The sequence below is a fragment of the Artemia franciscana genome, chromosome 11 (genome assembly GCF_032884065.1).
Source record: "Artemia franciscana chromosome 11, ASM3288406v1, whole genome shotgun sequence".
NCBI classification, from domain to species: Eukaryota; Metazoa; Arthropoda; class Branchiopoda; order Anostraca; family Artemiidae; genus Artemia; species Artemia franciscana.
Window position 1 is genome coordinate 16,908,495 of NC_088873.1, and position 18,525 is coordinate 16,927,019.

General features: G+C 35.1%; 1 protein-coding gene across 1 annotated transcript in view; it reads left to right on the forward strand.

The window, feature by feature from the left end:
- Positions 1-6,159: 6,159 nt before the first annotated feature.
- Positions 6,160-18,525, forward strand: part of LOC136032897 (ribonucleoprotein PTB-binding 1-like) — a 174,729-nt gene continuing 162,363 nt past the window's right edge. The window contains exon 1 of the mRNA XM_065713331.1: positions 6,160-6,436. Coding sequence (XP_065569403.1) covers positions 6,200-6,436 — 237 coding nt within the window. The 5' untranslated portion in view covers positions 6,160-6,199. The remainder of the gene's footprint in view (positions 6,437-18,525) is intronic.

Consider the following 18,525-nt stretch of genomic DNA (forward strand, 5'->3'; position numbering starts at 1 on the left):
AAAGGGTAGCAAGCCCCCCCCCCACGCCAATCGATTCCCAAAACACAAAAATTAAATTTTGAGAATGCCCTTTTCTTCAGCGTAGTTGAAAGGTCTGGAAATTATGTCTTTGACAACCTCTATACCTTTTCAAGACCAGAACATAATTTGCACTTTACTGAAAAAAAAAATATCTGTGGATTGTCAGTTTAGTATGCACATACTGGTATTTATTCCTTAATGTTTAAATAATTTTCTTAATAAAGTTAAAAAGTTAAAACATTTTAAACGTAATTAAGTGTCAACTTTTAAGAGTCAAAAGTAAATCGAGGGACGTCAGCTCCCCCCCCCGCCAAACCGACCATTCCCAAAAACATATCCTATTTGAATTTTAAGAGATCTATTTTGTTCAGTATTGTTGAAAGTATTGGGGATGTCAACCTCCCCACTGTCCTCAGGAAAAGGGCTGTAGGTTAGGCAATTCGTTCAGTGTTTACACATATGATATGTTATTGAGAAAGGTATGCATGTTTGAACTTTACTTTCCAAGAAGACGAAGGGTGTTCTGGTGAGTCTTTCAGAGAATGTCTAGGGGAGTGTTGAACAGAATCAAAACACGTTATGTGTATAAGGATTGTCAAAAGGGCTCAACACATAAATAATTGAGTATCTTAATTTGGAAAATTCAGGAAATGATAAGGGAGGTAATCTAAAAGGCAAAATTTGCATGTTATCAATACTACTACAACTACCACCACTACTACTACCACAAAAATCCATTTAAAGTATTAAGGGGAATTTGCACTAAATCAAAAGACGCTATGTGCATGTACAGTGTCAAAATAGTGTATCTCAAGAGTTGGTTCGGGTATTAAGTTGAAACTTTCAGAAAATACTTAAAGGGGAAGATCATGTCACCAAACGACAATATGCGCACACTACTGCAGAATACATTTACTACTGCTACATTTACTACTACTTCTATTGCAACTACTTGTAGGGCTGAGAGCAATGAGATGGAAATTTCAAGAAGTATATTAACATAAAGGTTATCGAAAGGACATATCAGCAATGTCATGGCAATGGCTAATTGTATCAAGCTGAAACTTCGAAGACTTGATTAGAGGGATGTTCAACTGCCGAAACACAAAAGATTAATACTACTGCTGCTAGTAGTACTACCGCTATTCAATACTATTGCTAGTAATATCAATACTACTAATGTGACTACTATTACAATATGTCTAGGGGTATATTTTCAAGACGTTTTGAGGGAGGAAGATGAACTGAATCAGCACAGGCCCTCTCTATGCATGTCGTCAAAAGAATGTAACAGCAATATCTTAGGAACACTTAGGTGTGCGAAGTTGAAATTAACAGGGTTTGTTGTCAGGAACGTTCAACTAACCAAAAGAAAATATTTGCATCCTAATGCTTCTGCTGCTACTCATAATATTATTACTATTGCTATTATTACTGCTTCTATTACTGCTACTGCCACTAAGGCTTAGGGTAATATAGTTAATTCTACAGATATTACTACTACTTCTGCTGTTATTAAAAATATGGATATTAAGGAGATAAATTTGGGATATATTGAAGCTGTATGAAACTCAATCGAAACATATTATGCCCACACAAGTTGTCAAGCGGACGCATCAGAAATGCTTCAAGAATGGTTGATGGTGTGCATTCAGCTGAAACTTTAAGCTTGTGTTGAAGGGGATGTTGAAGAAACCAAAGGTACTATACCCATACTGCTACTAATGCTGCTACAGCTATTGCTACTGCACAAGCTAAGGGTATTAAGGTGAAGCTTTTAAGGAATATTTGGGCACATGTTGAACTAAAAAAAAAAAAAAAAAAATAGATAAATAAAAATAAAAAATCAGATAGTCATCAATATCTTAAGAACAACTCATATTATTAGTTTAGACCTTTAAGGTAAGTTGTGGGCGATTTTGAACTAGCTAAAAGGCACTATATGTATACTTTTAATACTGCCACTAGAGTTAACGTCACTAATGACGTTAAAGGTATTAAGATGAAACTTTTAGGTAACGTCTAGGATTCTCAACTTAACGAAAAAACTGTAGACATGTAGGTTTTCAAATGGGCATATAAGCAATATCATAGGCAGGACCATTTTATAATGGCTAGAAATGTCAATGAAATTTAGAAATGAGCTAATTCAGTTCAAATTTAAAAGTTCTAGTGTCCTTTTTAAGAGTGACAAGAGAGTGCACGGCAAGCAGCCCTTCTCTCAAGTCTCTTCATTTTACAAACTCGCTCAGTCAAAATTTTGAGACAGTCATTTTTTTCAGCATAGTAGAACAGTCCAGCAATAATTTCTTTAGGGATATTAGTCATGTCAACTCTCCACAATTATGCAATTGGTTCATTATGCTTTAAAACTAAATGTTACTTTAAAACAATTCAAAAGGCATTGGGTTTATGCTTGCCAATAAAACATCCCAGTAATATATTGAGAATGACGGGGGGTAATACGTTAAAACTTTTGGGGATATTACTATTGCTACCTCTGCTCTTATAATTTAATTCAATGAAAAGATTGTAGGTGTATCCAGGTTGTCAAAGAGCATAGATAAAATCTTTTGGGAGTGATATTAAGTTTTGTTTTTCAGATCAACTTCAGAAGCCTTACAATTAAACTAAAAAATACTGTTTGTGTCAGAATTAAAAATTGTTGAAAAAGTTTGTCCACCATACAAATAGAGATCCATACTATGGATTCTTATAGAAAAAAAACTGAAAAGACATGGAATATTATTTTTTCCAAGAAAAGACTAAATCAATAAAAAAACAGACAGAAATAAATTTCAAAAACTTTTCCACAAAACAAGTTTTTCGGAGAAAACTAAAGAGCTCCATTATACCAAGAACGAGCATAAATAAAGTCAAATAATCTTCCAAGCTGACCATAAAACAAATCACTATTGATAAATAAATGAAACTCAAACTGAACAAAAATTACAATAAATAGCCAAGTCAAACTCGAAACGAGCAAAAAATTAACATGAGTAGGGCTAACAACCACCATGCCTTCTCAAGACCAGAACGCAATTTGTACTTACTGAAAATAAAATGCGGTTAAAATGTTTTCATTTTTCTAACTTTCATAAATAGAAAATTATCAAAACTTTTAAGGAATAAATACCAGTATATGTCAATTAAACTGACAATCAACGGTCATTTGTTTTTTCTTTTTTTTTTCAGCAAAGCGAAAATTGTGTTAATAATTTTTATAACTTAATAGTTTTTTATCCAAATTATTGAGGCGGGGGGGGGGGGCAATGTTCTCCTTAGCTCTTTCCCCTCAATGACGCCACTTAAGCTGGCTAATCAAACAGTTCGTGGTAACGAATTGTAGTAAGGAGCAACCCAGTTCAATAGAAACCGAAACTCTAAAAAACGGAATTTTGACACCAATAGTCACATCAAAAGAATCGTATTTTAATTCTGATTTTAAATATATGAGTTTAATTTAGTTTAGTTTTACCCATCAAGAGTTACGAGCCTGAGAAAATTTGCCTTATTTTAGAAAATAGGGGGAAACATCCCTTAAAAGTGATAGAATCTCAAAGAAAATCACACCATCAGATTCAGCCTATCAGAAAATATTGCTGTAGAAATTTCAAGCTCATATCAACAAAAATGTGGAATTTTATATTTTTGCCACAAGACAGATCACGGATGTGTGTTTTTTCTCCAGGGGTGATCGTATCGACCCAGTGCTCCTAGAATCCCGCAAGAGGGCTCAATCTGACGGAAATTGAAAGTTCTAGGGCCCTTTCTAAATGACCAAAAAAATTGGAGGGCACCTAGGCCCCCTCCCAAGATCATTTTTTCCAAAGGTCACCGGATCAAAATTCTGAGATAGCCATTTTATTCAGCATAGTCGAAAAACCTAATAACTATGTCTTTGGGGACAACTTACTCCCCCAAAGTCCCCGTGGGAGGGGCTGCAAGTTACAAACTTTGACCAGTGTTAACATATAGTAATAGTTATTGGGAAGTGTACAGACGTTTTCAGGGGGATTTTTTGGTTGGGGAGAGGGGTTGAAGGGAGGGGGTTATGTAGGGGAACTTTCCATGGAAGAATTTGCCATGGGGGAAGAGAATTTCCATGAAGGGGGCGCAACATTTTCTAGAATTTTTTAAGAAAAATGGAAAAATAAATATGCAAAAGTTTTTTTTCAACTGAAAGTAAGGAGCAGAATTAAAATTTAAAAAGAACAGAAATTATTACGCATATGAGGGGATCACCTCCTCCTAATATCTCGCTCTTTACGCTAAAGTAGTTCAAGTAGTTTCAACTAGTTATTCTACGGCCTTTGTGATTCAGGGATTGGGACAAAATTTACGCTTCAGTGTAAAGAGCGAAGTATTGACGAGGGGGCAAACCCCCTCATATACGTAGTAAAAAAAATACGAATATAGAAGTTCGTTGCGTAAGTTACTACATAAGTAACGTATTTTTTTACTAATGAAATCGTTCGTAAAAAATAAAGGTTCTAGTTTTCTTTTTAAGTAACCAGAAAATTAGAAAGTAATTAAGCCTCCTCCCACGCTCCTTTTTCTTCAAAATCGTCCAAAGAGGGGTTGAAGGGAGGGGATTATGTAGGGGGACTTTCCATGGAAGAATTTGTCATGGGGGAAGAGAATTTCCATGAAGGGGGCGCAGCATTTTCTAGAATTTTTTAAGAAAAATGGAAAAATAAATATGAAAAAGTTTTTTTCAACTGAAAGTAAGGAGCAGCATTAAAATTTAAAAAGAACAGAAATTATTACGCATATGAGGGGATCACCTCCTCCTAATATCTCGCTCTTTACGCTAAAGTAGTTCAAGTAGTTTCAACTAGTTATTCTACGGCCTTTGTGATTCAGGGATTGGGACAAAATTTAAGCTTCAGTGTAAAGAGCGAAGTATTGACGAGGGGGCAAACCCCCTCATATACGTAGTAAAAAAATACGAATATAGAAGTTCGTTGCGTAAGTTACTACATAAGTAACGTATTTTTTTACTAATGAAATCGTTCGTAAAAAAATAAAGGTTTTAGTTGCCTTTTTAAGTAACCAGAAAATTAGAGGGTAATTAAGCCTCCTCCCCCGCTCCTTTTTTCTAAAAATCGTCCGATCAAAACTATGAGAAAGCCATTTAGACAAAAGTAAATAAATTAATATGCAAATTTCGTTTTAATTATTCATATGCGGAGAGCCAAAATCGAAACATGCATTAATTTAAAAAAAAAGAAGTGTTTTTTACTGAAAGTAAGGAGCGACATTAAAACTTAAAACGAACAGAAATTACTCGGTATATGAAATAAGGGTCGTTCCCTCCTCAACGCCCCGCTCTTTGCGCTAAATTTTTTTACTGTTTTAAAAGGCAGAATTGAGAGAAAGAGTCAAACTTAAATAGTTTTTTTTGTGTGTAGTGAACGTAATTGTTTCTCTTTTTCTGTCTCTGATCTGTTTTTTCGTGCTGGTTGTAGGATGGGTTAATACTGAAATTCAATTCAGGAACTGACGCAAGTAGGAATTGAGCTAAATTGAACTACATCCAAACTGAAGCTGGCGGTCCCCCATCCTTTGGGTCTGGCAATGAAAGGAAGAGAGGGGAAAAACACACCCTAGTATGCTGGGTATACTGAAGAATCCCATTATACTAAATGATGATCTTCGGCAATCTGCTATCTTTTATACCTAGAACGTGTCCTAGCCATCCCAATCTTTTTTTCATTATAGCTCTAGAAATCGAGATACAACCAAATTCTTTGGAAATTCACCAATTTCCAAATTCGCACAGTTTACTTTTCGAAATGGTATCAGTAAGGCGGGTATCAAAATAGCCCTTAGGCAATTCCCCCTGGAAAACATCCAATAAATCTTCGCCTGTCTTTTGGTGCGCCCACATTTCAAAACTTTACTTGACCACTGTCATCATTATGGCTTCAAAAAGAGCATTTTAATAATGAGAAATCCTTACGGTACAACAAATTAGTGAATTAATTCTGTTTTTTTTTTTACCCCTTAATGTCAAGTGACAGATCCTGCCTATTATCGTTTCCAGCGGAGCGAGGTGCAGCGTTCCAAAGGGAGCGGGAAGTTCCCACAGGCGCATGCCGTCTCTTTAACACTTACTACAAGAAGAGGAGAACCTGTCTCAGAACTCGAATGTCTCGTCAGTAGATCATTGACCATGGCTGCAAGTGCAACAGCAGCTCAAGTATACGGGAATTTGGATGTTGTAGATTATTTAAACATAAACGCTGATATATCTGTTGGGGCTTGTCCCACTGTTGATCAGTTTTGGGCCTCTTTGGAATATAAAGAGCAATGTTTGTCAAAAGAGGCCAGAAATCGACATGTGAAAGAAAAATTCCATCAGGGAAGACAAGTTCAGTTGAGACATCTGCCGAGGGATGTTTCAGATGAGGTGAGGTACAGTTTAAGGTTATGAAAAATAAAACTTTTGTAAAATTCTAGTTAATTGACTTCTTGCTATCTTGGAAAGGGTTTAGGTTAGGAAAATGAAACTTTCAGGGATGGGTCTACAGGCTAAAGTATATCCAGGGAAGGCATTTTAAAGTACCCACCTCCACTCCTTCTCCCTCTAGAAGGCCCTGAAATTTGCCTATATGACAGGTCTATACCTATTGAAATTTCGACAAAAAAACATTTTACCTTAATTTTCAGTTACTAATTGCTTTTTCTCTGCTTTTAGTTCTGAAAATGCAATTCCTGTTATTTGAGTAGAATTTTGAGCCATATCAATGTTTTTGAATTTTACCTAACCATAGCTGTATTTAATATATGCTATGCTTTACCCCCCCCCCCTAATGTGCAAATATATAATAACTCCATAACGGTGAGTTTGCGGTAGTTTTGCAAGAGAGAAAAGATGTTCAAAAAGTAAAAAATGCATCTATTAACAATAGTTTCATGACCCTAAACAATTGTTCAGGTAATAGGAACATTGACCGAAGTTCAAAAGACCTATGGGCACTAATAACTGGCGGAGTGATTTTTGCCCCTGAGAGGCAACAGGGAAGGGAAAAGGTGGATAATTTAGGGATGAGGCTCCTTTTCTGGACTAAATGCTATGATCACAAATTATTATATTCAGAATATTAACATTTATTGGATTTTCAAGGTCGCTTCCCGTATAGCTGCATCTCAACCCCTAAGGCCTAGAAATATCCCTAGACTATGAACAGAAGTTTTGGAATTTAAAAAAAAAAGTAATAATAATTGATGCCACAAAAGGGTAGTTTATATGTCCTGAGAAGGTTTAATCAACTAAATTGGTGATTAGAACAGTTTCTGGTACTTGTCTATTAATACAGAACACACTCGAGAAGTGAAGTTCGGTTAATGGATATGAAAAGAACAAAATATGATCAAAATAGAATACTTTATTAGCAAAATTGTGAAAACTATAACTTGGAAATATGCTACCAGATCGCAGTGTTACACTTCCAAAAATGTTGCTTCTGGTAAGAGTACAAAGTCATGGTGTGTCCATTGACGCAGTGTTTTTTTTTTAGACAGCAACCCCTCATTCTGGAAAAATAGAATTCCCTGTTCTTCGGTCCTTGGCATATCCCAAACCTTGATTTGAACATCCATGGTGAGACACTAGATTCTATCACTAGTCAAAGCAAACTAACAACTGTCCTCAAGAATCGCGTTAGTACTGAACTAAAATAAACTAGGTCAAGAATCGCGTTAATAATGAACTCTTTTTGTCTTTGAGACGGTCAGCCGACGCTGAAGCTCCCAATTTAATAATTCACAAATGACATTCACAATTTTGTTAATAAAGTATTATATTTTCATCATATTTTTATTGTCACCTAACTTCACTTCTCGAGTTTGCTTTATATAATAGACAAGTACCCAGTTCCTTATTTATAAACCAATATAAAACTCTAGTGTAAAAAGTTGAGGCGACAGTCCCTACGAATAAAAATACTTTGATTTTGTATAAGCGTCTTGAGGAAAAAGGGGTTTTCAAATGTCTTGTTCCACAGCTTATGGGGTAAGAACGAGAACTTGGATTTAATGTTAAACCACTCCTTTTAAGGGCCATAGTGGCTATGGGCTCTTCTCATGCTATTCAGATTTTCAATTGAAATATGTTCTCAACTCCCCCCTTCCCCTCCCTCGAAAAAAGTTCTTGCGTGCATGATGTCTAACCTACTATCCTTTTCCAAATAGGGTTCGTGTTTGGTACAGTAAAAACTCTTTTATTCAAACTAACAGTGCTTGACAAGTTCGAAAGAGCGAACCATACTCTTCAGCTGTCTTTTATTCCCTTTCTCAGTACCTGTTTTAAGCAACGGTTATTTCCTAAGGGGATTTACCGGTATACCTCTTTTTTGAATTCAAATTCTTGCGGGCAGGGAATCAGGATGAGATTCTAAGGGGACGAAACAAGATATTTTGGAATCGATCGTGAGGAGCTTGTTAATTTTGAAGGAAAATGTTAAAGCTTTCGGTAGGGTTTGGAAAAGTACCTTGGAATAACGGTATTAAATATTTTCCGCAGTAGCAGATCTTCAGCCCTAGAATCGGTCCATTGGTTTGTTATTTTCAACCTTGATCTTATTAACACAGGCGTTCTATACATGTAGTCTCATTTTACGTTTTACAGCTTTTTGTATTTTTTGCTAAAAATTTAGCCTGAATTGTAAATTTTAAGGCATTACTCACTCAATCTAATTAAACCATTAATTTTCTCAAGAAAACATTTTTAAAGAAAATCTGGTAGCCTACTTGTATATTTTGTTGGCTATATTTTGTTTGCTCGGGTCTGTAAAGATGGTTTACCGCACTTTCAAGCTTAAAAAACTCACAAGCATCCAAAAAAAAATAATCAATTCAAAATATAGTTTTACACAAATTATGTTCAAAAATTTTTTAATTCCTCATTAGATTCTTTATTGGATTCCAAAGAATGCCGACAAGGTCATTGTGTTTTGTAAAATTTGATTATTACTTACTCTTTTCTGCGATAGATCAGGAATTCCTAAACGATAGAAAACCTTTTATTGACCTCATTCCAGCCAAATCTGGGGATTCACCATTTTCCCCAACATCTTTTGGGGCTATCTGGTAGAACTATTCCAAGCACATGGGCTTTGCCCATTCAGAGAATATACACCAAGTTCTGATTTAATGCTTGGGATTTTCTTCCGAGTGGGGGAAGGTTGCATATCTAGAACACTTTAAAGTATATGTTCAGAATCAAATTTAAGCAACTCCAATTAAGATTAGTGGGCTACGGGGGTGCTCAACAGATACTGCAAGGATTCCCCTTCTCCCAAAGGGGGGTTGAGGTATCGACGAAGAAATTATTGGGTTTTCTACAATATTAACTGTATTTCGATATGTTTACATGTGTTTAACACAACTTGTGAATCCAATTGTAAAGATATAAATAGTAATAATAATAATTTTTTTTTAACCCACATCATAACAAGTTATGGCACTTGTGGAGTAACAAAAAGAAAAAAAAAATGAAATACACTACAAATAGAAAAAACATTACGCTACAATGAGATTAACCGAACAGACGGACCAAAGGATGATGAGGCGATAAACGATAAAAAGCTGATTCCGACAACCTGCCATACATGAGGGCCAACTTTGCACTTATATCAGGGACATCAAACTTACGAATTATCTTCCTATTGCTATACCAAGGGGGGGGGGGGGGATAAAGTAAAAATTTACAATATCTGAAATAAAAAATCCGAATCTGATTAACATCTTTTTTCTTTAGAAGGGGATAAAGACCAGAAAGATAAAGGACAGAATGATCACAAAATGTAGCATATAGTCTACCGAGTGCACGTCTATTATACTTCCCTCGATTAGCAACTATCTTAGAATAGCCCATTTGAATTTTCTTTTGAACATCACGAACAGTGCACTGCCGTAGGCAAGAAATTGAATTCGTGACAGTAATACCCAACCACCAAAAGGCGGAAACAAAGGGTATTGAAAAACCTTGACAAGCTAAGGGAGCATTAGAGGAAGTCAGACCATTAAAAACTAGAAATTCACATTTCTCAACATTAAGAGAAAGACCAATATTAGAAAATAGACGTGAAACTTTTGAGACCATAAACAAAAGACCTTGCTTATTTTTACACAAAAGTAAAAGGTCATCTGCATAAGCAAGATAAGAAACATCTGAGAGTCCAATAAAATAATTTGATCTAATTTCATCTAAAATGCCAGAAATACACATTTTGAATATACTAGGTGATAAAACCCCTCCCTTCTTGACACCTCGACATAAACGGACAAACGGAGATCCAGATTTATTAATTCGGAGGAAAGAATTCTCATACCAAAAACGAAGAAGAAAAATGACTGAAAGATTTACACCATTATTAAAAAGGGGAAAAAAAGCTTGACTGTGAACTACATTGTCAAAAGCTTTAGAAAGGTCCAAAGTACACATATAAAGTGGCGACCCCTCAGCCATGCTATTCATAAGGGCGGAAGAAAGAACACGGTGTGCATGTTGACAACCAATACCAGATTGAAACCCGAATTGATTCGATCCGAAATTTATATTTTCATTTAAATGAGGAAATAAAATATATTCAAGGATTTTACTCAAGTTACACGTAGTGGTTATAGAGCGATAAGATGAACATTGAGAAGGGAGTTTTCCCCGCTTTAGAATTGAGGTGACAATTTCACAAAGAAAGCTATCCAGAACCAGAGAAGATGTTAAACACATTTGGAACAACAACTGCAAATGAAATAAAAGAACAACACACTTTGGATTTATATTATTTACACTAATACCATCAATATCAATGGAGGAAGACTTCAGTTGCTTAATATGAAAAGAATTATTTTCTAACTTTACTGAAATTAGGGTTCGTGAAACAAAAAAATTTTAGAAGCTCACTAGTTTAGTTAAAAAAAGAATAAAATATCATGTCGTATAGTGAGAGTATGTGCGCACAAATTCTATTTTATAGTTTAGAAGAAATTAAGTCTTTGCTAGACTTGTCACTTCCTATATGCTTATGTCTCTCTAGAAAAAGATTCTGCTCTCGCTGTCGGCAAATTAATTTCGAAAGCTGACAAACTGGGTGACATTTCCTTCTCATGAGCTCAAGGGAAAAGAGTGTTTTCATCCGTAAATTGGGCTGAAAGCGGTTCAGTTTTGTTCCTCAACACCACTGTAGATAAATCTATATTTGTCTTCAATGCTCAACACAACAACAACAAATTACTGAAATATCTTAGTGTTGCATCTTCACCGTCTATTCTGATTATTATAATAAGCATGGACTTTTCCATGTAATCTTAAAGTGCCACTTGACACCAAAATTGTCCTTCTGCTCGAAAAATCCTTCGAAGAAAAACGCGATAGAAGATTTGAACGTTACTTTCTAAACGCTCCATTCTCCAGCTAATAAAATTGATTGAGTTGAATTTTGTAGTTTGATGTCATTTATTTTGCAGACGAACGACGAAAGCGACGTGTACAGTCGTTTTCAGGGGATTTTTTTTTTTGGTTTTGGGGGTGGCGTTGAGGGGAGTGTGCTATGTGGGAGGATCTTTCCTTGGAGAAATATGTCATGGGGGAACAGAAATTCAATGAAAAGGGCGCAGGATTTTCTAAAATCAAACAGTTCGTGGTAACGAACTGTAGTAAGGAGCGACCCGGCTCAATAGTAACCAAAACTCTAAAAAATGGAATTTTGATACCAATACCTACATCAAAAGAATCGCATTTTAATGCTGATTTTAAATATATAAGTTTCATCAAGTTTAATCTTACCCATCAAAAGTTACGAGCCTGAGAAAATTTGCGTTATTTTAGAAAATAGGGGGAAACGCCCCCTAGAAGTCATAGAATCTTAACGAAAATGACACCATCAGATTCAGCGTATCAGAGAACCCTACTGTAGAAGTTTCAAGCTCCTATCTACAAAAATGTGGAATTTTGTATTTTTTGCCAGAAGGCAGATCACGGATGCGTGTTTATTTGTTTTTTTGTTTTTTTGTTTTTTTTTTTCTTTTTCCCAGGGGTGATCGTATCGACCCAGTTGTCCTAGAATGTTGCAAGAGGGCTCATTCTAACGGAAATGAAAAGTTCTAGTGCCCTTTTTAAGTGACCAAAAAAATTGGAGGGCACCTAGGCCCCCTCCCACGCTAATTATTTTACCAAAGTCAACGGATCAAAATTCTGAGATATCCATTTTATTCAGCGTAGTCGAAAAACCTCATAACTATGTCTTTAGGGACGACTTACTCCCCAACAGTCCCCATGGGAGGGGCAACAAGTTACAAACTTTGACCAATGCTTACATATAGTTATGGTTATTGGGAAGTGTACAGGCGTTTTCAGGAGGATTTTTTGGTTGGGGGAGGGGTTGAGAAGAGGGGGATATGCTGGGGGAACTTTCCATCGATAATTTGTCATGGGGGATGAAAATCTCCATGAAGGGAGCGCAGGATTTACTAGCATTATTTAAAAACACAATGAAAAAATAAATATGAAAAAGTTCTTTCAGCTGGAAGTAAGGAACAGCATTAAAACTTAAAACAAACAGAAATTATTACCCATTTGAGGGGGTCACCTCCTCCTAATAACTCGCTCTTTACGTTAAAGTATTTTTAGTAATTTCAGCTATTTATTCTACGGCTTTTGTGATTCTGGGGTCATTCTTAATGAATTGGGACAAAAGTTAAGCTTTAGTGTAAAGAGCGAGGATCTGACAAGGGGGCGAACCCCCTCATATATGTAATAAAAATATGAGAATACAAAAGTTCTTTACGTAAGCTAATTTATAAGTTACGTAAATCTCTTACTAATAAAAATATTCGTAAAAAATTAAAAGTTCTAGTTGCCTTTTTAATTAACCAAAAAATCGGAGGGCAACTAGGCTTCCTCCCCCGCTCTTTTTTTCTCAAAATCATTCGATCAAAATTATGAGAAAGCCATTTAGCCAAAAAAAAAAAAAAAAAAATGCAAATTTCGTTTTAATTATTCCTCTGCGGAGAGCCAAAATCAAAACATGCATTGATTCAAAAACGTTCAGAAATTAAATAAAAAAAACAAGTTTTTTCAACTGAAAGTAAGGAGCGACATTAAAACTTAAAACGAACAGAAATTACTTCGTATATGAAAGAGGCTGCTTCCTCATCAACGCCCCGCTCTTTACGCTAAAGTTTTTTACTGTTTTAAAAAGAAGAATTGATAGACAGAGTCAAACTTTAGCGTAAAGAGCGGGGCGTTGATGAGGAAGCAGCCTCTTTCATATACGAAGTAATTTCTGTTCGTTTTAAGTTTTAATTGATGCACAAAAAAAAATGAAGATTGGGGATTAGAGAAGAATATACCTTAAGTTGCATCTTAAACGAAAATAGGTAGGCTATAAAAATCTCCTCCAGACGAGAATTTTTCGGTGAACGGCAAGGCTTGGATCCAAAATATTTTTTTTTCTTTTTTTTAGAATTTTACATTGTCTTGTTTATGAAATGCTTTACAGTTGTGTTTTGACATGAACATTTGAGTGTAACTACCGGTCAATAAGGTGTAATAGACAATAGGGTATATAGCTCTATAAGGTAGGCTATATAATAGTCGAAAAACAAGTTTGACTTTATAATTTGAATAAGATTTGCCCAGGAATGTGAAATAAGTTGGTATTTCTGAAACGCCGAGCTCTGATACTCACCCCCCCCCCTGCATACTTTCTTCTGTTCATCAATTGGTTTGAGTAACATTTTCTTCTACTTTTGTCGGAGAAGAAAACAAAATTGCATGTTATCAGCCCACTATATGCTACTGTTGTTTGTTTTTGAAATACTTAGGTAAAACAACAGCACTGTGAAAAATACCCAGCAAACCGTTTTTTTTTTCTATTATCAAATTTGGCATATTTTTTTTTGCATTTCGTCACTCACTTGTCACTCAAATGCTATTTTTTAGTAAAGTATTATCTCTAGCACCTCAAATATATTGCGCAATCACAATACCCTCCTCATTTTATACCAATAACGCTTTTATATATGGCGGGAATTTGAGGTGTCAGTTTTTCTTTGATTTCCATAAATTGTCCTGTAAGGATTACCTCAACTAGGGCTGGACATTTAAGTGTTAAACTGATCCATTTTGCTCGGATTGGGATTATAATTGTATTGTTTAGTTGAATTAACATAATACAACTTATACATATCAGACAGAGCGGTATAATTTGGTTCGTTCGAATCGAGCTTAAAAGAATTCAGTTAGTTAAATTATGCAATTTAGGTTTATTTTTTGGTGTATCAATTTAGGAGCTTGATGCTTTTCAATACTTCCAATCAACGGTTCTGGGCAATTTCAGTCTGTCGAAACGCCCCATTTCATGCTGATTCCAGACGCAGTAGACTAGTACAGTTTCTAATGAAAAAGAAACCCGACACAGGCGTGATAAACAGGTGAAAGTGCCGCTTTTCCCATTTCCCCATAATTCTGTTTAGAAGACTGTAAATCTCCAATAGCAGAGGTTTGTGATTATTCTCAAACATCTGTCTTATAGGATTTTGTAGAAAACTATAATTTATATTTTCGTCTTCAGTTAATATCCTCCATGAAATATGAAATTTGCATGCTCTATGTGTAGACTATATGAAATATGAGAGAGCAAAATTGGATAGGATTCATCTTTCTAAATTGCACACATGTTTTTTCGTGTTGATGCATCGGAAACATTGTGTATTTTTTTGGATGGTCACGGCAAATTTTCTTGGGAACGTTGCGCACCACTATTTACCCTTGACTTTGTTCTCGTTTGTGTGCAATGGGTAGCTGTGAGTTCACATAGACAGAGGAAAAATATGCACAAGCCACAGCAATTTATTTGCCGATTTAGCAATTTGCCGAGCAATGTGTCCTGATAAAAATAAAACTTTTATTGGCAATTTTTTCTACATAGCAGCAACAGACCAAGTAAATTGTTGTTCTGTTTTTTCAAGTTGCAGCCATGGAAGCGCCAATCCTGCGTGAAGATAACGGCAATTAAAGTTGCTTATAGAAGCAACTCACTAATATTGGATGTCGCAGGAACATTTTTTTGTATAAGGCTCGTCATTATCAAACAGTTCGTGGTAACGAAGTATTATTAGTAAGAACTGTAGTAAGGAGCGACCCGGCTCAATAGTAACCAAAACTCTAAAAACGGAATTTTTATACGAATAGCTACATCGAAAGAATTGCATTTAAAATGCTGATTTTAAATATATAAGTTTCATTAAGTTTAGTCTTACCCATCAAAAGTTACGAGCCTGAGAAAATTTGCCTCATTTTAGAAAATAGGGGAAATCACCCTCTAAAAGTCATGGAATCTTAGCTATTTACGCCAAAGTTTTTTACTGTTTTAAAAAGTAGAGTTGAGAGAAAGAGTCAAACTTTAGCGTAAAGAGTGGGGCGTTGAGGAGGGAACATCCCCTTTCATATACGGAGTAATTTCTGTTCGTTTTAAGCTTTAATGTTGCTCCTTACTTTCAGTTAAAAAAATAGTTTTTTAAATTTAATTTTTTTTAAGAAGCAAGGACAAAAGGATACAGTTGTTGTTCTGAATAAACACTAATTCAGGAAAATTGATTTATGTCTGAGGCTTCAGAAAAAAGTTGTAATATTTAGATTCACATATTCCTTAAGAATTTCCTTGTAAAATCTCTTTCCTTCCTCTTTTCTCTAACTATTTGCATAGACATAATTGAAAGTTTGCAGTCCGATAAATTAATTTTAAAAGGTCAGACATAGCCTTGTCAAAAAAGTTACAGCTAATATTTATAATTAAAATATTCCAGTTCACTGCCAACGCGTGGATTATTTAATGTTAGTTCTCCCTTTCCTTATAATCATCACTGTTTACAAAAATTTTATTTAATTCTTCCAACCAAAGACACATTTTCCATATAAAATTGACCTTTTTTAAAGAATTATGTCTTTCATAGTGTAACTATTTACCGCAGTGTTAAATTCAATTCTAAATTATTGTAACAAATTTTTGTGATGGTGAAAGTATCAAGTATGAAGTATCAAGATTTTTGTGAATGGTGATTATTGTGATGCAATGGAAATGGTGATGAAATCAATGATTCATTCAAACTAATCCTCAATTGCCACTGGTCTCGCCTACGGTGAGTAATCTGTACAAGATCATAAGAAATAAACCTTTTCTTTCTAAAAATAAGCTTGGCTTTTCCCCTTTCTCTTGCGTAAGAATTATTCGGATGAAGTTTGGGGTCAGGTATAATTATATTTATGTTTTTATAAGTTTTTGCCTAATCATTACCTATAACTGTTAATTTTATTCTGAATGGTCTTCAGTTGCCACTAATAATGATAAAGTTGGAGACTCACCCAAGCTAATCCACCTGAGACTAGGACCGTCATGTACGGTTGGAAGGGGAGGAACCCTCCCCCAATGTTTTGGCTACTCGTTAAAAAAATTAAGTCGGTAAAATCCTGAAACGAAGCGCCATGATTTTTCCGACGCCGCTAAAATTTTTTGTTCGGTTAAATAAAGACCACGAAAATACAGACATGTCATCTACAGAAAGTTCAAACGTGGTCGGTAAACAGAGCTGTTTTACCGACTCCAGCCCTGAGTTTATAGATGGTGCCACAATTCTCTATTTGGTTAAATAAAAAGCATTAAAATAGTGACATGATATGTACCGAAATCTGAATCTCGGTCTGTAAATGCAGTGGTTTTATCGACTCGTGTAGTAATTTTACATGTTGTACTCGAAACGGACATTATGCTTATTATTGACAAAAAACAGTCGCTAAAATCCCTTGCTCCCCCCCCCAACATTTTGGCTAGTAACAGCCCTGCCTAAGACGTTGATGAAGCGGCTCGTTGTAACAAACATTAAGTGAGGAGTGACTCGTAGTAATAATTACAGAAATATATAAAAATGAATTTGATAACAATATATTACAGAAAATAATCTTTTTTATGGTAATCTGAATTAAATAAAAATTGTGAAGGCTAAAACCGATTAAAAGCTAAGAGCATGAGGGTATTTAGCTAGTTTTAGAAAAAGTTTGAAATACACCTAAGAAAGGAAGTGATGACAAAAACTCATCACTAAAATATAGGGTGTCAAAGAGCCCCACAACACAGGTTTCAAGTCCTTATCTACAAAAGTGCGAAAATTTGTATTTTTTCCATTTGTAAATATAAAAGGAAGATGGAGTGGAAAGGGTAATCTACCCCCTCAACTCTTTTAAGCCTGATAAATATTTTTTGACTAATATGGGTTCTTTGGGGTGACGACTACTTTCGTATTGTATTTTTTTTTTTAACAATAACATAAACGATTACTATCATTTGCCTACCGGCACAGAAAGGTGAAAAGTTTGGGGGAATCCCTAATAAAACAATATTTATTCAAAAATTCCCTTGAAAACCGTGAAAATGATGGCAACAGAATTCTATTTTGGTATTTTAGCACCCGCCCCCTCCTTAGAAACATTTGAAGAGGTGTACTTTCTCAGAGATGACTTTTGTTCTCGAAGCATTCTTACTCAAGTATTGAGCAGCGTTTTTCGGCACATATTATACAAATTAAACATTTATCGAATGTTCTATACAAATATTTTTGTAATTTTTTTTTACAACCCTGTTTTATGAACAGGATTGTCGAAAATTTCGAATGTCCCAGGATTATGTTGAAAAAACAAGGTTAAAAGACGGAGTCGTAGCCTGTCCCTTATTTAATAATTCCCTCAGTCGAACAGTTTATACTAGTATACTGTAAGTAAAGAGTGATTCTTGATCGTATAAAGCAAAAAATCTAAACATGAAGTGCTGCTTACACTAGATGATAAACAGAGCGTATTATTTATGCTGAATCCAAATATACCAAAATCATCATTACTACATTGGCTTATCAGTTTTATCAGCTTATGAAACTTCGCATAATCTTAGGAAAGGATTAAAAAATTCACAATAAAGTGTGTAATCAGTACATTAGGAAGTTTTGCAATATATGAGAACCTTATGGCGACTGTGTAGACAAACGGGAATTGTTTTCTTCTGGGGAAGATCGTATCGAACCAGTAATCTTAGATTATTGAAAGAAGGGTCTTCTGAGTAAAAATTCAACAATTTATTGCTCTTTATAAGCAGCACAAGTAATCCTGATTATATTTCCAGCAAAGTGCCTGTTTTTTAGCATTGTGTCATGTTAAATAGCAATTTTGACCAGAAGGACCGGAATGTTATTGAGCCAAAATTTTGAGAACTATTGAAAGCGTCCTCAAATTTACATGCAATCCAGAAACGGAATCGTTATTATACAATATAACGGTTATCTAATAAAATGAATGGTTACAGAGCATTGCACAGCTTCACACCTGCTATTAGGGTGGAGACCGACATATTTATTAATAGGAACGAGGCGGGGGGAGTACCCCAGCCATCAAAGAACGTTTTAGGCCCATATTTTTTAATTCTATATTAGGGTTACTTACAGGAGTTGAAT